General features: G+C 36.7%; 2 protein-coding genes across 5 annotated transcripts in view; both read right to left on the reverse strand.

The window, feature by feature from the left end:
• MDO1 (telomere-capping, CST complex subunit) overlaps nucleotides 1-4,800 on the reverse strand; it is a 29,667-nt gene extending 24,867 nt beyond the window's left edge. The window contains exon 1 of the mRNA XM_088985709.1: nucleotides 4,364-4,800. The gene's annotated coding sequence lies outside the window, so the exon portion shown is untranslated. The remainder of the gene's footprint in view (nucleotides 1-4,363) is intronic.
• An 8,337-nt stretch (nucleotides 4,801-13,137) lies between these two features.
• LOC148861423 (phospholipase D zeta 1-like) overlaps nucleotides 13,138-20,750 on the reverse strand; it is a 175,006-nt gene continuing 167,393 nt past the window's right edge. For 2 of the 4 annotated variants that reach the window (XR_016112471.1, XM_088982774.1), the window contains 2 exons: nucleotides 13,820-13,881; nucleotides 13,259-13,738 (listed from right to left, as the gene is read on the reverse strand). Coding sequence is in view for 2 of the 4 variants with exons in the window: in XM_088982774.1 (XP_088838900.1) it covers nucleotides 13,489-13,738; nucleotides 13,820-13,881 (312 nt within the window). In the remaining 2 variants the exon portion in view is untranslated. Of the gene's footprint in view, nucleotides 13,739-13,819; nucleotides 13,882-20,750 lie in introns of all 4 variants that reach the window. The other 2 variants (XM_088982775.1, XR_016112470.1) reach the window with 2 other exon arrangements.

Here is a 20,750-nt window from a genome sequence, read left to right on the forward strand (position 1 = left end):
ATTAGGAGATGGTTGATCTGATCTGCAGATAAGATAAGGGTTATCCCTTATCACTTAAAGGGATTTCTTATCCAAATATGATTTGGATTAACAACTCCTAATGGGATTAGGAGTTGATCCCTTTAAGATTATAAAAGGAGGAAAGGGCGGCAGCCTTTTGACATGCAACCAACACATTCTTGTCTTCAGAGCTGAAATCACAAGAAGAGAGAATTTTGTACCCTGCGAATACTCTCTTGCCGCCTCCTTCCTGTAGCCACCGCCTCCAACAGTTCGATCTCCTCTCTACAGAAGTAATCAAGATTCGATCTTGATACCAATCTTTTGGAGAAAATATTGATTGGAACTGTATTCACAAGCCATCCTGTTGATTTTTGCGAAGGGTCAAGTTCTTTTGGAAGAACACTGTTGATTCTGCTCCATCCTGCATTGCGCCATTTTCAGTGGGAGCAGATTTTGGATCCTTCCTTGGGCGTGAAAACCTCCATTGGGAGATACTATTTCTCCGTATCAGGTATAATCCCTCCCTACTCGTTTTGGTTCAGATCTGGTTCAGTTTATGGTTCAAGAATGATGCTTGAAAATATGATTTTCTAAATAGGGAATGCGATTCCCAATTGAAGGGAGAGAAAAAATTTTGAAATTCGTCCCTTATTCCGCAATCTTTGGGCGTCCATGTGATGGATATCCTATCCCTTCAATAACTTCCTCCACTTTTGCCATCTAAATATGTACATGGGATTGAGTTGGCTTTTGTATGGATATGTGCAAAACCTTGCTTTCCAATCTTTGCTTTTTCAGCTTCCATATCTCACTCTACCTCTACCTCTACCTCTACCTCTGCCTTGTTTCTCTTTGCTAGTAAAATTTTGTAAGTTCCAACATGACATGCCTTGGCCTCCTGCATCTGAGCTATCTCCATATTCAACAAGCTCGTCAGCATACATTGCCAGCCCCATTTAAATGTCTAACAAGATTATCCCTATTGGTTCCATGACCTCAAAAATGGCTTTCCAAGTGCACCATTGAGGCCTGAACTCTGATGTTGCATATTCACCCATTACATACTATTTCCAGGAATTCCTCCACCCACAAAATTGATTGATGGAATAACTCACTCGCATTCACTGGATCATAATGAGAAAGACTTTAACTTGTTACATTGTGACAGAACACTGAACAAGTTCACATCTGTATCGCTTCCATTTTCCAAGCTAGCAGCACCACTAGAAACACCCACACCAGAGTACCAGACCAGCCACCCCAAGCCTGATGCTCACCTGGAAACCAGTTCTGACCCAACAACACCTCACTATGTAAGGGTGTTTTGATAGGGACTGGAATCTGAACAGGATTGACAGCCCAATCCTGCACATTGACAGATGAAAAGAGACCTTGGCTTGGAAGTTGGAAGTGAAAAGAGATCTTGGATTGGAACATGATCATTTCCTAGCAAATCATCATTTGTTCACAGGAACTGAAATGTTGTTCCTTGTTGCCATCTAGACTTGCTTAACAAATCTAACTTCATATATAAATGTAAATGTTTCAAGGCATAATATGACTGCTATATGGTATGCTCCAGACAAGAATTTTATTCTTTAATTGTTTGCTATCATCTTGATAGCATATTTATTTGCAAAAAATATATGCAATGAAGTCCTACTTCTATAAATCCATGCATGAAGTCTAATATGCAGGTTTATTATATGCTATTTTTTATGAGTTTTATTATATACTAATTTACAGAGTAATTAGGTTTCATATTATATACTAATTTGAAGGCATAGCAATTATTTCATTTTTTCGTCTTTTGGGTTATTGGTTTTTAAGGCAAGGATTTGTGAATTCAGGTTGGTATCTTACTTTTTTTCTTGAATTAGGGTTTTTTGTAATGCTGTTTTGGGATCTGTGCCCTGTAAAATGGAGAATCAGAATGAAGTGTATCGGTTAAGTTTGTACATGTTGAGGCTATTTGGCTTTGGTGATATCTTGTTTCCAAACTTTTGGAATTTGGGATGATATATAAATGCAGCACTTGGTTATTGTTGAATGTTGACTTGTATACTTATGCAGAATTCTGTTTTAAGTTAGATTTTTGAAGGAATTATGAAGCCCATGGACTATTGTTTATCAAAAAAAGAACCTTGTTGGTGGTTTCTTTTGAAGATTTTTTTTTATCCACAAAAAGAACTGAGAAATTTCTTCTTGAAGATTTGAATCTAGCCCCTTTTTAATTATATAGGCAAAATTATCAAGATCCAGTAACTGTTATTCTTAATGCATTCCTTAACAGTATCACTTGGATTTTGTATCTTATTTACTTCTCCATGAAGAAGAGTAGAGTGATACAACGTCTGTATTCCTAAAACATCATGTTAGATTATGTCTTACATTATCAACATATCTGATAGCTGATCTTGTATATGAACATCTTGTTCTACCTAGCCCAGGTGTTGGACAATGAGATGGTTGCATGGAGGCTTTTGAGAATTAAATTTTTACCATGATGCCATTACCCTGAATTCCTGATGTAGTGTTTACTGTATCTTTCCTTTCTATCCTCCCATTTCCTGTTATTATCATCTTTCCCCTTAATATAATAAATTCCTGTTTGTCAGCAGGGAAGACAAAATTATAGATACTATTATTAGACTACCATCAATTTGTGATAGATCAACTAGATATTCAGGTTTGCTTTCATAACCCTTTAATCACAAGATGATTTTGAAATAGCATACACACAAAAGTATCTCTTCATATGTCTTTATCTGCCAATTATGTGCTGATGAGGAGGTTAAATGTCATCTGCCTTTAGGAATGTTTCTGAAACTATTTTCTAGACTGTAATTGCAAGCAAGCTCAAGTTTTAAGGTGGAGTTATATGAAGTTAATGATAGGTTTCGTTCTTTTCCCTCAAATTTTGCCCCTTTCTCATTACCCATGAGTACCGAATGATCCTAGAATGTTGCAATCATATATTACAGATTTATATGCAAAATTTGCAGCCAAAGATGTAGAGCAACAAATAAATTGTCAAGGAAAACGTATTACGTAATTGCTTTGTTCTTCTTATACTGGTTTGAGGTGGTATCAGGTTTGAAAATCAACTTAGCCAAGGTTGAGATGCTTCCCATTTGAGGTGTTTAACACAGGAGTTAGCTGAGGAACTGGGGTGCAAGGTTTGCCACTTCCCCTCCATATATCTGGGTCTTAAGAGCCAAATGTATATCAAAAAGCATTTGGGATCCAGTGTTGGAAAAAATGGAGAGGAAGCTAATATCTTGGAAATCAAAATATTTATCTAAAGGAGGATGATGAATGAAGATTTGGCCCGACCTCGTAATTACGCAACACGTGGGAAAGGCAACAACTTGGCACAACAGTGCGCCCAAGGCGCGAGTACCAAAGGGAGGAACCAGCAGTCTGAACTCCCTACTAGGAGCCCGAACTCCCTACAAGGAGCCCGAACTCTCCCTTAGGCCCCGAGCCAAACACAAAGGGCAATAACCCGAACTGGCCTGCCCCATGGCAGTTCGGGACACACCTCTATCCGAATTCAAGACTTCACCTCGCTCACCACTCCAGCACTTTGCCTCCAGGATGCCGAACTGAACAACCGTACCATGCCTGACACCGAAGAAGTTTGTATCCAGGGGCGGCGCACCTGACTAACTTGGGATCTGACACTTGACAGCCGCACTTCAAACGGCCACCTGCCACCGCCACTTGCCACCGCCATCTCCAGTTACAGAGACGGTTCCGACAAGGAGCAGTGGCGGTTCTGTCTCAGCAGAGGGGATGACACCCAAACTGGCAGAGCACAGAAGTAATCATACCCGACCTGACAGAAGCCTCGGAGTGAGTGCGCGAAATGGTTATAAAAGGCTCCCTACCCCCCAAGAACAAGATATGTGAACTTTGCGCCATCTGGTTTTATCTTGCCTTTGAAAGAATACTAGCTTGAGCTTCGGAGCAATCTCACCGGGTTCCCCCCCGGAGTTCCCTCATCTTCTCCGTTTCAGGCTCCCTGTTGCTCCAGTCGGAGGCAATGTCGTTGACGGCTAAGACCGGCCGGATTGCGTACCATAGGGGAAAACTAGAACTTATAAAAAGTGTCTTGACCTGTTTGCCGGCTCACTATATGTCTCTATTTCCCATTCCAGAAAATTAAAACCATGATTTACATGGTTTACATTATAAATCGAACATAGCAAATTAGCAAGGGTTTGAAAAAATAATAATAAATTATATAGCAACGATTTGAAAAAAATAATAATAAATTATATAGCAACGATTTGATTCACAAATGAGCTAATGAATAGCAAATTAGCAATTGATCAAATAAACAAAAAATTTATACCTTCACCGCCGCTGGTAATGGTGGTGTCACAGAGAGAAGAGAATGAAACCGCCGGTCAAATATTCTGTTTGGTCTGGTCGCCGGTGATTAAAACCGCCGCTGCAACTAAAGACTCGCCGCGGAAGTGAAAAAAGCCATAAAACAGAGCTAAAATCGCTGCAACTAAAGAACTCGTCGGTCGTCGCTGCAAAATTACCGGTCTCCGGTCGCCATAGATCGTCCGAGGTCGGGGGTCAAATGGGCTCAACCGCTCAAGTGGGAAACAGAGAATGAGAGAAAGAAAATAAGGTCGTAGCTGCAAAACCGCCGATCGCCGGTCGCCGTAAGTCGTCGGAGGTCAGATGGGAGTGAGATGAGAGAAAGAAAAGAAAAAAAGGGAAAATGGGAAAAACCGAAAACCCCTAGCCCCAATTCGATTTGGGAATTGGGACTCAAGTGGAATTTTTTTATTTTTTTATTTTATTTAAATTGCCAAAACATAACCCGTGAACTGCTGCCCGGGTCGAATGGTGTTGCGGTTCGACCGCACGGGTTAGCGGTTCTTTGACATTTTCAATGGTTTTTCACAAACAACGGTCCAGACTAAAAACAGACCCGACCCGGAGTCCTGACCATTCTCAGGTCAAATGGTCCTATCATCCAGTCTGGTCCAATTTTCAAAACCTTGGCTCAAATTGAAGGTGACCACAAGACAAATTCGGTGTTCGACTCTTTGGTTTCACATTCACCAACCTCAAACTCCACCATCTCCGGTTCGTCTCTCCTAAGGCTTCATTCGTTTACCATTATCTTATTTATCTGGGTAAGTGTTTCTCAAGTAAAATTTACCCAATAAAGTTTATTTATCCATATTCTTTTTGTTGAAATTTATCCAAGAACGTGGGTAAATAAACTTTCTTGAGTAAATTTTACTTGGAAAACACCTACCCAAGTAAACAAAACATTCCGATTTACCCATGTTCTTTGTTTCACCCGCTTTTTTGTGTAAGAAGTCCATTTTTTACACTATTGCCAACACTACCCTTTTGTCCCAAATGAAAATGTTTTGGACGCTTAGTTTTACAAACCTATGTAATGGATTATGATATATCCATACCATATCAAAAAGAACCAATCAATCACAAACCAATTTTTTGGAGGAAATGATGAATCAGTTTTCATGTTTCAACAACCAAGTAACAAGCAACAAAGATAGGATATATAAACTGAAAACTATTTGGTAGTTTTCATATCTAACATTTCTACATGTTTCGCAATTCTACAACAAGTTTCGCAAGGCTCAAACAAGTTTGGCAATATAATAACAACTAATTTGTTCTTATAACTTGGTGGGAATGGAATTTGAAACCATTGGCAAAGGCTTTTTATATGTAAATGGATTCAGAAAGGTATGGAATTTAAGAATTGAAATGGGTGGTGGTTAGAATGTGTAAAGTGCACAAAGTTGGGAAATGGGTGGAATGTGTAAAGCTATAGTTACTTTGATTACTGATGTTGATCAAGTACACAAGCCCGCCATTGCTAATATAAATTAAAGGTCAATCAATGCAGGGTCGGAGATGGAAAACTTCATAATTCTTTGTCATTTTCGTTGAGTTTGAGACCAAAAGAACATTGGTTTATATAATATGCAACAGGTGCAACTCTTGAGAGTTGCAAGAATCCAAACCTAGCTTATAGTTCTTTGCAAGGAAAAAAAAGGGAGGGGGGGAGGGGGGGGGGGAATAGGAAGACTTACCAATGGACTCAGTAGAAGCTTCTTCCATGAATCATAGAAGATTGATTTAGTAGACTGATTTGCGATCCAAAAACTGTAGAGGTATGGGGTTCTCTCTGGCGATGGATGTTTTTCCTGAACAAAAAGGTTGGGGAAGAAGCCAACATTTGCACTAAGCTTGTTAACAGGGGTATTTTCGACTGAACAAAGTCACTCAACGATGGGAAAGTAACTTATCCATCTCTGAGGTGGGTAAGATTTTCCCAAGTAAATGACCAAAATACTTACCCGGGGAATCTATATTTTCCATGGGCCCCCATGCATTTGCAAAAGAACATGGGAAAGTTGGTCAATTTTCCCACCTCAAGATAGGTAAACGAACGGGACTTAAGAAGTAAGTTTATCATCTTCCTTCCCTTTCCCCAGGTGTGTTTCTTTTCTTTTTTCATTCTCTCAAAATTAGAGGTAGATTGGTTGTAAAGAAAACACAAAGAACATAAAAGACGGTGGAGATTCTTAACTATGGTTCTATTGTCTATTGAGAATAAAATACAATGGGAATAATTTATAATTTTTTATATCTATAAATATAAAAACCAAAAAAAAAAAAAACAAAGAATCAAACCAGTCAAGAACCAAAATTGATCAATCAGTTAATCGATGGTGTTGGTTCAATTTCAATTTGGGGAATTTGAAAAACCGATGGGACTAGTTTGTTTCAAAAAAGATCCTATAATTTGGTTATTCGAACCATGAGCATCCCTAACAACAACAATAGGTAGGTAGGGGTGCAAGCCAGGCAGGTTGGACTGGGTTTATCGTCAACCCAGGCCTGACCCTAACATTTGGTCTTAAGGCCCAAGCTCAAGGCCAAGCCCAATTTCCCCAACCCGAGCCCAGTTCGCCCTGTAATTTGATGCACTCAGCTTAGGTTTGGGTCCGAGCTCAGGTTGGTCAATGAGCCCACTCTAAAATTATACATATATAAATGTATTTATGTAAATATATATACATATATTTATATATGTATGTAAATATGTATGCAAAATATCTATACAAATGTTATATATACAAATATGTATGTATATAAGTAAATATGTATGCAACATTTACACACCCACACACACACACACACACACACACACACACACACACACACACATATATATATATATATATATATATATATATATGTGTGTGTGTGTGTGTGTGTGTGTGTATAAATGTATATAAATGGACCGGGCTAGGGCTACCTAAGGGCTAGGCCTGAGCCCCCCCAAAAAATAAAAAAAACCAACTTCTTGGGCCCAAGCCCAACCCAAGGACCAAAAATCCAAGCCCGGTCTGTGTAAAATTCTGGGTTGGGCCAGTTCGGGCTCGGGTTTGGCCCGCCCAAGTTGCACCCCTATAGGTAGGGTTCAATATGAATTTACCTCGACTCTAACCCAATTCTTCGCTGCATATACTCGAAGACTAGAAAGCAATTTATGTGCAACTAAGCCAAGCTAAGCTGAACTTCAAGTTGTCTTGGCTTGGTTCAACTAAAATACTAGTAGGTTTGATTTCAAGTTTAATTTGAACTATATCTCATAGTTCAAGCTTGGTTCAATTAAATATTTGATGAGTTCAAATTCAATTCAAAAGCTCAAAAAATGAATATATTTTTATATCTTTTAAATATATATGATATATTTTTATAATATAAATTTATATGCATTATATATAAATATAAATATAAATATATGTTATATCTATGATTATTCATTTATAATAAATCTATTTACAATATATTATATTATACATTTATATATTTATTTATAACATATACTATAAATACAAAAAACTAAGAAACTAAAGAACTGAACTAGTCAAAAACCAAACCATTCAACTGGTTAATCAATTAGTTTCGGTTCATGGTTTTTTAAAAACCCATGGGATTGGTTTGAATTCAAAAAACTATGAGCACCCCTACTTATTTTTTGTCAATCCAAACACAAATTGGGTGGAGTGACACTTAGCTAGGGTGAAATTCAAGTAGGTTAGGTTGAGTTTAAGGTCAACCTAGGCCCAACCCTAATAACTAAGCCTAAGATTCAAGCATAGACCAAGCTAAGGTCAAGCCCAACTTGCATTGAAATTTGATGCACTTAGTTGGGCTCAAACACCAACTAGTTTTGAGTTGGTCAATCAACCCAAACTAAAAATTGGCATACAAGTATAGGATTACAATTGAATCTAGCTCTAATTGAATAGTTCAGACTCGAACTCAGTTAGGCTCTATTTTAGTTCAATTCTATTTGAGTTCGAATCTCGAGGTAAGCTCGATTAGTAATTTGAACTCGAGCTCGACTAATAAAAGGTTCTACTTGAAAGCTTGCAAGCTTTGGCTAGAGTAACATGACATACATACATACATACACACATACATAATATGAAAATATATTTTATAATGTATGTATGTATATTATGAAAATATATTTGTATGTAAAATACATTTTTTATATTCTATATATAATATAAGAACATACTATATTATATATATTTATAAAATATAAAAGTATATTCATTTTCGAGCTTTCAAGTCAAACTCTAGCTCATGAAATATTTAACCGAGAGCTTGAACCAAGAAATAGAGTTTGGATTGAACTCAAACTCAAGGTCAAGCTTAATAGTATTATAGCCGAACCAAGCCAAGGCATTCAGAAGTTAGAGTTGACTTGGCTTGATTGCACCCCTTTACATGTGCATACATATGTATGCATGTATATTTTCTATGCAAATATGTATCTATATATGTTTGTGCTATTAGGGATCCGTACGTGAGGTGCATGGGCTTTGTTAAGTGAAAGCTAAACAATAGGAATACATAGAAAAAAGTAATACATAAGAGTATACAATTGTTTTATATTTAACCTTTTAAATAAGTAATAATTATTTACATTTTATATACTACTTTTTAATCATTTTTATAATACAAAAATAACAATAATTAATTTTAGCTAAGGTTGTTCATCAAACCAATGAAACTGACCAGCCCGACCCAATTCAAACCGAGTTGGTTGGTTTTCTAATATTTCCAATCGGCTTTAGTTCAACAATTTCCCAACTTGACTAGGTTGGGTCAGTTTTGGTTTGGCCATTTGTAAATCGGCCAAAACCAATCCAACTTGACCATATAATATATATATGTATATATAATTTTAAATGCAAAAAATTGGTAAAATTTCCATATTTCTTAGTTTAAAATATTTATATCATAAATTTATTTTTTTAATTATACTACTATGTTTTCTTTTTAATCTTTTGAACCAACTGATCAAACTGAAATTTGGCCAAAACTGATACAATCTGAGTTGGTTGGTTTTCACCAATGGTTAGTCAGTTTTGTGTGACCAACTCCACAACCTGACTAGGTCAATTTGGTTGGTGAAATAGCCTATAACCTAATCGAATCGAACCGACCCGTGAACAATCCTAATTTCAACTAAATTAATAGTCTAATCTCTAATAAATGACAATAGTTTAATCTCCAATAATTATTGAAATTTTATAGCAAATATACACAATTATTTAAAATAAGTTTATAATGAAAATACAATAAATAACTAATAAAAATATAATAAATACTAAAAATATATTAAATTAGTCAATAAATAGTGTAATCTCAAACAATAGTTTAATATCTAATAAATATTAATCAATAAATTATAAAAAATACATAATTACTAAAAATAAATTTATAACAAAAATACAATAAGTACAATAAATTAAATTTAAAAAGTTAAATAATAGTAGTTTATTCTCCAATAAATATTGAAAATTTTCTTTTAAATAACAAATTTTTAGTACACAATTTTGTGATGAATTTTGTAAAAATATAGAATTATTAATAATATTAATATTATTAAATATTTTATAACTATTTTTCTACGTTTAAGAAATTTTTAAATTTATAACATAATTTCTTTTATTTTAGCTATTTAAAATTTAGTTATGTTAAATATTTTGCTATTTTAAATTATTTAGTTATTTGAATATATACATAAAATGTAAAATATTTAAAATTTTTATTTGAATTTAATTTAATTCAATGTTATTATGTAATATTAAATATTTTGTTATATAATTATTTAGCTATTTTAAATATCTTGTTATTTAAGATAATTAATTATTGAAATATTTAAACAATGTTTTATTTTTTAATGTTACAATTTTTATTATTTGAATAACATTTAAATTGAATAATCGATAAAATTATAATTTATATTGTTAGTAAATAATTTCATGATGAATTTTGTAAAAATATATAATTATTAATAATATTAATATTATTAAATATAGTATAATTATTTTATAGTTTTAATAATTTTTTTAAATTTATTACATAATTTTGTTATTTTAGCTATTTAATATTTTTTTTATTTGAATATTTAAGTAATAAGTAAATTATTTGAATATTGTTGTCATTTAAATTTTATTTCTTTTAAAGTTATTACGTAATATTAAATATTTTCTAATATATTTATTTATCTATTTTTAATATTATGTTAATTTAAGATATTTATTTATTGAAATATTTAAATAATATTTTATTTTTTAATGTAAACTTTTATTGTTGAAGAACGTTTAAATTGAATACTCAGTAAAATTATAATTTACGTTGTTAGTACACAATTTCTTGATGAGTTTTGTAAAAATATAAAACTATTAATAGTCTGAATATTATTAAATCTCTTATAATTATTTGTTGTGTTTTTAGTAAATATTTTAAAGTTAGTATATAATTTTTTTATAATATTTAAATAATTCTTAATTTTTTTCAAACTTTCTTTAAATAGATATTGACAAAAAGTGGGAGAGAGGGTAAATAAGAATTTGAGATAATTTAGGAAGTAAATGAGAATTAAAGATAATTTAGGAGAAAGTTGGGGATAATAGTGCCATTTCGGTAGAATTAGAAAAGCAAATCCATCTTTCTTTTTCTATTGGTTGTTAGAGATAATTTAGCCTATGTTGTTTCCTTATTGGTTTAATGGGTAATTACGTGGAATTAAAAAAATAAAAAATTAAAAAACAGGAAATTAGGAAGGGAGATTTGGAGCAAGGAGAGGCATGGTGATGTGGACAACCTTGCTTTATATATATACTAGCGACCCGTGCAATGCACAGGAAAACCTAAAAGATTGAATAATTTTATTTACTATTAATTAATTAATAAATTAATAAAAAAGAATTGTCGTTAATTAACTAAAAGTATTCAAAGTTATTGTTAATATTTAAGATTTTAAAAATTATATTTTTCATTTAATGTTGATTTATAGAAAATAATTATTGCTAATTTAATATGAACAAATATTTTTTAAATAAATTTAATTTTATTAATCATTTGTAGTAATTTTAATAATAATTATTATTTTTATTATTTTTAAATAAAATTTTGATTCTTTAAATAAATAAAAATAATTACAAAAGCTAATCTTTTTATTAATTTCACTAATAATTAACAATTATATAGGAATGGCAACGGGGTGGGTTTGGGAGGGGGCACCCCAATCCTATCCCTGCCCTATAGTCGAAGACACTCTATCTCATCCCCGCCTTCCCTAGTGTTAGACGGGTTTAAGGCAAGGCACCCACTCCTCATAAGGGACGAGGAATCTTCAAATTTCTCCACCTCATCCTCAGTGTTGGGCAAGTTCAAGGGAAGCCACCCACTCCTCATCATGAATGGGGAATCCTTGAATTTTCCCAGACCTGTCCCTAGTGTAACACCCACTCAACTATGGTGCGTTCACTAATATTGGCTGTACCTTAAACCAGATCCCAACCAATCAAGTTATAAAAATCGTTTAACCAATGGCATCTTTAATTACAAGATGCGGTCAATGGATGCACCATACAGTAATTTAATAATTTTGTCCTCTACGTTTCCAATTAGATCATTTACGGAATATTACATTTCCACATGTAATATTATCCTCTATTGGTGGTCAATCTAATAACATTTTATTCATCACTTTTTCTTAAAATTGTAATAATAGTGCGCGGTTTCCATTATTTTAATAGAAGCTCGAGCTGTCATTCAGAACATCATCGCATCATTTGCCTGGCTGCCACTAGGAAAAGAGATAAGATGAGGATAATCGAGAAGAAGGTATATGCTAATGCTATTAACCATGATTGGAGTGGGGAGAATTTAGAGCATTACTAGATAGTAAATTCGATGAGATGAGCAGAAACATAGTACTGTGAACCCTTCCCCCTACAATTCCCTAAAAATTTCAGATTCTTTTAAGTTGTAGGTACAATTGATTTGTAGAGTGGATAATGAGGCCACACCATGACTGGTCACACCTCGTTTTTTGTGAAAAGTTTTGAGTGTTTGGTATTTGGTAAGGTGGCTTTAACATCCACGTGAAAGAGTGATTGTAAATTTGTACCTACAATTTAAAATTAGGAACCAAACGACGTAAAGGCTGCAGTTTCATGGAATTTCATGGCACGCCTCCTATGCGGCTATGCCAAATGACCATCTCAACTATTGAGTCGTGAGCGGGTAGACTGTGACCATCTCAACTATTGGAACTGGTTTGACAATGGTTCATTATATATGGAGAGGTTTTGAACTCATTCCAGTTAGGCCACCTGGCCTATCTAAATTGGAATCTCAGTTCCAGAGCATCCAGAAAGGCCCGGATCTCCTAATTTATCAGCTTCAAAGTTAACCAGTCTCCAAAATCAGTTTTGTCTACTGTTGTTTCAGTCCTTCAGATACAATTGGATATCCGGTTCATTGACAGCTCTGGGCCTCTGGCTATTTCAAGCCCACAATACCAATCTTCCATGATGAGACCTCTCCAGTAGTCTTCAGCAAAATCAATATATGTTTGCTGATGTGGCAATTGTTTTTGTTTTGAAAAACAAAATCATACACGGCAAGCACTCTCTTGATTGGCCAAGTACCATAGAGTGTAGACGATGGATGAGATTTTGTTGGTACTTAAAAGGTAAAATACAAGCAATTATGGCACCACTAATGAGTTCACCCAGTATGTAAAGAAAAAAAAGTTATAATAATTAAGACTTTTTTCTCCAGTAAGAGGAGGAGACCAGGCCTTAATTATGCACACATGACACAACTAAGCGCAAGCGCGGATAATGAGTTATTCAAAAAAAATAGTGTCGATAATGCCATCCATCGTCAATTTCCTGAACTTTTGTTGATAAAAAAGAGTTTTTTCTTTTTCATCTTTTGGGTTATTTTTCCCAATTTATTTTTCTCTTTGATTTTAAATGAAAGAATACGCCAAGGGCCAAGAATTTTCATGGCTTGGATATGACAATGCAGTTATCATGGCTACAGCAATAATCATAACTTCCCTATTTCCTGTCCCTCAAAAGACTAAGCTTAATGAAAAACTTGGGAAGATGCATAGAACTCACTCTCATTGAACACTGGTCTCAAATCTTCTTGACGCATGAAATCCAAGGGAAAAGTAACAAGGTGCCCATGCACTGCCTCTAATCTCTCCATGGGATCATCGGCTTTAGCGACTCCATTCTGATATGACTCTAGCTTCTTTGGGGCTATCCCCAAATCAATGGTAGTATGCCCTAGCTTTTCTTTCCAGTATGATATGCTTTGTCTGATTGCTACCCTGCATGTTATGGTATTGTACGATGAACATGATATTCAAACAAGTGAGAAAATAAAACAATTTAATTGCAAAGTGTCATACCTGGAATGCATAAAATCATTAGGAATGCATGCAAAGACATCTTGGTAGATCATACTATTTGTCTGCCAAACAGATTTAATGGTCATTAAGAAATAAATTGCATAGAAACAAACAGTAGTAATAGCAATTACAATGAGTATAATGAAGGCTTCAGTTTTTATTTACTTCATTCTTTGTGTGTCCATGTGTTTTTCTGCGGTTTGGGAAGGAATCATACCAATGATTGACACAAAATATAAAAGGGGCAGCCCAATTTGGGGTCTGGGGAGGGACAGATGTATGCAGACTTACCCCTGCACATAAGGAGAAGCTGTTTCCAAGATTTGAACCCTGGTTACCCACTAAGGGAAGTTGCACAAGAGGATTCTTAACAGTGGACGAACAGTAAACAAGAAGGGAAGGGAGAGAGAAGGGAGAATGTAACTTCAGTCTGGCGGCACTAGATTGCACTAATATTTATAGGGCGACCATAATAAAAAGGTAAAAGACCCTTGTGCCCCTGCTGGGATTAAAGTACAAGAATGGCAATAAAAGAACTACTTTAAACAGACCAAACAGACCCTAACTAAGCAGAATAAGAATATAAATATAAAATAAGCTATTTCAACATCCCCCTCAAGTTGGGACATAGATGTCAATCATGCCCAACTTGTCACACAAATTATTATGCTGCACATAATGAAGGCTTTTGGTGAAGATGCTCGCAAGTTGTTCTTTTGAGCTGACATATGGAATGCACATTTCTCCACTCACAAGTTTTTCTCTAATAAAATGCTTGTACACTTCGATGTGGTTTGTTCTATTATGGAGGACTGGATTAGCAACAATGTTGATAGCAGCTTTATTGTCACAGTAGAGTGACATGGGGTCGTTAATTACAAAACCCAGTTCACCTAATAGGTTTTTAATCCACATGATTTCAACAACTCCATGAGACAATTCTTTTTTCCGCTTCAGTATTGGACCTAGCCACCACACTCTGCTTCTTACTTCTCCAAGTTACTAAGTTTCCTCCCACGAAAGTATAATACCCACTGGTAGACTTTCTGTCATCGACTATCCCTACCCAATCAGCATCTGTGTACACTTCGACCTTCAAATACCCATGTTAACAAACTTACTCCTGGGAACTTCTTGAGGTATCTAAGGAAACTTTCTACAGCTTCAAAGTGAGTTATCTTAGGATTATGCATGAACTGACTGTTGTCAGTTGTTTATGTATTCAGGTTTAGTACCATAAGGGTACTGTTGTAATTTCCTCTTTGATTACATTGTTCGGCTGTACAAGTATAAATAATAATAGATCATTCTTTCGCCCCCTAAGTTCAATAGGGGCTTTCAGTCCTCTCGGCACTCCTCTCCTCTCTCCCTCTCTTCTCTCCTCTTGTCTCTCACTTGCTCTCGCTCTTGCTCAACATGGTATCAGAGCAAGTCGTCCAGGCCTGAAGGGTGGTGTCAAGAAAACAGTAGCAGATAGTCCTTTCATCTCCCAAGGCTGTATCCATCGAACTGCTAATCAGTTGTATTCAGTTCGACCCAGAAGTTGTAGAGACTTTTCATCTTCTAGCCCAGAAGTGGTATTCATTGTCGATTCGACTGTAGAGAGGCTATCATCTGAATTTAAAAGAGGTACTGTTCATTTACTGTTTGGCTGCCCTACGGATTAGCTGTTTATTGATTGACTGTTCAGCCGATTGATGGACTATTGAGGGACTTTGTTTTTTTTAACAAAGTAGTTGTATTCAACTTTGTTTTGTAGTCCATTACCCCTTCGATGGACTGTTGATGTCTTAAAACAGATTTTTGTATTGATCTCAGTCATTGACTGTTCGGCTACCAGACCTGCCGATTAGGGGTGTGGTGATCTTCACCTGTTTTTTCTATTCTGTTGGAGGGTCATATGACATCTATACAACTGTAGGTCATACAGACCTGATTGTGTACTGCAACTACAGTGTTCTCTTCTTGGATTCCTACAAAACTGTAGGTTATACAACTGTAGGTCATACAGACCTGATTGTGTACTGCAACTGCAGTGTTCTCTTCTTGGATTCCTACAAGACCGTAGGTTATACATACATGTTCCATAGGTCAAAATGACCTGTTTCTATAATAGCCGTGTATGGAAGTACTCCTTTGGTTGTTTTTTTTTAAACCAGGAATCATGAGTAGTGAAGATTCAACCTCATCTGGAGTTTCCTCAATGCTGAATGGAATGGGTGGGGGTGACCTATCCTTTCCTATGGCTGTTGTCCCTCTTGATGGTTTAAATTACCTAGAGTGGTCAAGAGGGATCAAGTTATACATCACTACAAGAGGGAAGATAGGCTACATTAATGGGAGGATAAAAGAACCATCCTCCGGGAGTGCTGAATATGATAGATGGAATCAGGAGAACAATATTGTTATGTCCTGGCTCTTGGTTTCCATGCAACCTCAAATCAGGAAGAATTTCATGTGGGCTGAAACTGCAAATGAAATCTGGGAACAAGCAAAGTCTACATATTCAAAATTGAGACATTATGCCAAAACTTATCAACTGTATGCAGCATCTTCTACTTGTAGATAGGTGGAGAGGTGTTTATCGGTCTATTACTCTGACTTAACATCTGCCTGGAAGGAGTTGGATCACTACCAGAGTGTGGATTGGAAGTGTGATGAGGATGCTAAGAATTACAAACAGATTGTCTCCCAGCAAAGGGTGTTTGCATTCTTACATGGTCTGAATCCTATGTATGAATCTATCAGAGTTCAGATTCTCAGCTCTAAGGATCTCCCTTCTGTTTAGGAAGTCTATGCTCTTGTACAATCGGAAGAAAGTAGGAGAAATTTGATTAACAACCCTGGTGGGGATGCTGTTGTGTTAGTTGCAAAAGGGGGTGTATCTACTGGTGGGGGATCTTCTTCCCGGAAAGGAGATCTCCAGAAGAAAAACAGAAGATAAGGAAAAGTTGTGGTGCACTCATTGCCAGAAACCCCGACACACCAAAGATACCTGTTGGAATCTTCATGGGAAACCAAAATGGGCTCAAGATCTGACTAAGAAGCATAGTTCAGAGGTGAATAAGAAGTACGGGCAGCAAAATACAAAGAAACATCACATGGCCAACATGGCTACCCGGGAGCATCAGCCTACCATTTCTACTGTGACTCAGACACATCTCACTAGACTGACCCGAGGGAGGACATTATGAATTCCTTCCGTGACCATTTAGAGCTCTATGGTAGAGCAATTCATCAAATGGATACTCCTCCCTCAACCTCATTTGCATCTACGTCAGGTAACCCTGCCATTGCTTTCCATGTTGCTTCTCACACCCATGACTCTCCATGGATCATTGATTCTGGAGCATCAAAACATATGACTGGTACGTCCTCTTACTTTCAAACCTATCACCCTTTTTCTGGAAGAAACAAGGTGAGACTAGCCGATGGATCATACTCTTCCATAGCTGGTCAAGGAACTATCTCTCTTCCTCTTGGCCTTACCCTCTCTGATGTTCTTCATGTTCCAAACTTTCCCATTAATTTGTTCTCTATTAGTAGTGTTACTAATTCCTTGAATTTCTCAGTGACTTTTTTCCCTTCTCATTGTGTGATTCAGGATCTGGCCTCGGGGAGGACGATTGGTAGGGGTTTGTATGGCTGATGGACTTTACATGCTGGAGAATAAGGCTGGTCTTCATGTTACAGAGTCTATGAGTCAGTCCTGTAAGAAAAAAGTCTATTTATGGCATTGTCGTCTTGGTCATTTGTCTTTTGAGTCTTTGAAATTTGTATTCCCATAACTGTTTAAGTCAATGTCTGTCTCTGACTTTTCTTGTCAAACGTGTCAGTTGAGTAAACATTGTAGAACTCATTTTCTTCAAAGACATAGTAAATCTGAATCTCCATTTCACATTGTTCATTCTGATGTGTGGGGCCCTGTTACTTTACCATCTGAGAGTGGCTACAAGTATTTCATTACCCTCATTGATGATTATTCTAGATTTACGTGGGTATACCCCATGCAAACCAGGGAAAAGTACCAAAAATCATTCAAGATTTCCAGCGGATGGTTTTCACTCATTTTCAAACTAGAATCCAAATTTTCCAATCAGATAATGCAAAAGAATTTTTTCATAGTGACCTCACGAAATTTTTTGCTTCGCATGGTTCCCTTCACCGTAGCTTTTGTGCCCGCACACCACAACAAAATGGTGTGACCGAACGGAAGAACCGACATCTCCTTGAAGTGGCTCGAGGTCTACTACTTCATATGAATGTTCCCAAACGGTTTTGGCTTGAAGCTGTTCTTTGTTCCACTTACCTTATAAACCGTATGCCCTCTCGTTGGTTAGAGTACAAAGCCCCACATCAACTTCTCTTTCCTAAGGCTCCCCTTCTTTCTATTCCTCCTCGTGTCTTTGGTTGTCGGTGTTCTGTCCAAAATCTGTCTCCCACCCGTGGGAAATTGGACTCTCGTGCTATACCTTGCATATTTCTTGGTTACTCTTTCACTCAAAAGGGCTACCGTGTTTTTGATCCTGTTTCTCGTAAATTCTATGTCTCCATGGATGTTTCTTTCTTTGAAGATGAACCTTTCTATCCCGTTTCTCCTCAGGGGGAGTGTAGACATGAGGAGAAACTAGTTCAGCTTCCCTCTCTCCTTGACCCTCCACCTTTTCGTGTTTTTTCTCGTCATCGCAAAGGCCAGCCAAATCCAAGAGCTGTAGAGAATCCGGAAGCTGTAACTCCAGTGCCACCAAACTCCTCGAGGGAGGACCATTCTCACTTAGGTATTTTAGCTCCCAATGATGTCATTGAATCTATTGAAAATGATTCCTCTACTGCTAATGATCTTGACCGTCTTATTGCTCACAGGAAGGGTGTTAGATTGTGGACCACAAAACATCCCATTTCCAACTTTGTCTCCTATGAGAATATTTCACCCTCATTCCGTGCCTTCCTTACCTCTATTAACAGTGTCCCTATCCCTAAAAATGTGGAAGAAGCTCTTTCAGTTCCTGAATGGACAAATGCCATGAGGGAAGAAGTTAATGCCCTTCACAAAAATGGCACATGGGAACTTGTTGATCTTCCCAAGGGAAAGGTTCCAATTGGATGTAAATGGGTGTTCACAATCAATCATAAGGCTGATGGAACAGTGGAAAGGTATAAAGCTCGTTTAGTGGCAAAGGGATTCACTCAAGTGTATGGAGTTGATTATGCTGAAACTTTTGCCCCCGTCGCCAAGATGAATTATATTAGAGTCCTTTTCTCTCTTGCAGCCAATCTGGATTGGGTTTTACACCAACTGGACATCAAGAATGCATTCTTGAATGGTGACCTTGAAGAGGAAGTGTATATGATTCAACCTCCTGGGTTTCTAGCCCAAGGCAATGAAAAGAAAGTGTGCAAGTTGAAGAAGTCCTTATACGGGCTGAAACAATCACCAAGAGCTTGGTTCAGTAGATTCCATGTGGCAGTTCAGCAGAAAGGATACTGGCAATGTCAATCAGATCACACACTGTTCGTGAAAAAAGGAGAAGGTAAAATTGTTGCTCTAATTGTTTATGTGGATGACATAATTGTTACTGGTGATTGGGAGGATGAAATTCAGAAATTGAAACTTTTCCTTGCAACTCAGTTTGAAGTGAAGGATCTAGAACCCGCCAGATACTTCCTTGGAATTGAAGTTGCCCGATCAAAGAAAGGTATCTTCATTTCTCAAAGGAAATACGTCCTAGATTTACTTCAGGACACTGGAAAGATGGGGGTGAAGCCAGTTGACTCTCCCATTGACTAGGTGACAACAGTGGAGAATCATTTGAGGATGTGAAACAGTTTCAGAGGCTTGTAGGGAGATTGTTATACCTTTCTATGACTCGCCCAGACATTGCATATGCTGTTGGTGTTCTCAGTCAATTCATGCATGCTCTTAGGTCTTCTCATCTTGAAGCAGCAGAGAGAATCCTCCGATATTTGAAGAAGTATTTGGGTACTGGTTTGTTGTTTCAAAAGCACGGACATTTGAAAGTTGAAGTTTATACAGATGCAGATTGGGCTAGATCCCAAAGTGATAGAAAGTCTACCAGTGGCTACTGCACATTTATAGGAGGGAACCTTGTTACATGGAGAAGTAAAAAGAAAAATGTGGTAGCTAGATCCAGTGCTGAAGCTGAATATCGTGCTATGGCCCACGGGGTTGTTGAAGGCATGTGGATAAAGAATTTGTTGGGGGAGTTGGGTTTCCCAGTGACCAAACCTATAACTCTATTTTGTGATAACAAAGCAGTTATAAGCATTGCTGCCAATCCGGTGCTACATGATAGAACAAAACACATCGAAGTTGACAAGCATTTTATCAGAGAGAAAGTTATCACAGGCGAAGTGTGTACCCCCTATGTCACTTCTGAGAACCAGCTTGCAAACATTTTTACAAAGGGTTTAAACCTTTCCAGACATCATGATCTTTGTGACAAGTTGGGCATGATTGATATCTATGCTCCAACTTGAGGGGGAGTGTTGTCAGTTGTTTATGTTTATGTATTCAGGTTTAGTACCATAAGGGTACTGTTGTAATTTCCTCTTTGATTACATTGTTCGGCTGTATTAGTATAAATAATAATAGATCATTCTTTCGCCCCTAAGTTCAATTGGGGCTTTCAGTCCTCTCGGCACTCCTCTCCTCTCTCCCTCTCTTCTCTCCTCTTGTCTCTCACTTGCTCTCGCTCTTGCTCAACACTGACTAAGGACACCCATTTCATAGGCAATATTAGGCTTGGTCATAGACAAATATAAGAGTCTCCCTACAAGTATATGGAACTTCTTCACATCTTTCAAAGACCCCCCCCCCCCCCCCCCCCCCCCAGATTGTCTCCTAGCTGATGGTTAGGTTCAATGGGTGAATCCATTGACTTCACCCTTAAATTGCCTGTATCCTCTAATA

The sequence above is a fragment of the Nelumbo lutea genome, chromosome 4 (genome assembly GCF_056320005.1).
Source record: "Nelumbo lutea isolate HS-2025 chromosome 4, American lotus-T2T, whole genome shotgun sequence".
NCBI classification, from domain to species: Eukaryota; Viridiplantae; Streptophyta; class Magnoliopsida; order Proteales; family Nelumbonaceae; genus Nelumbo; species Nelumbo lutea.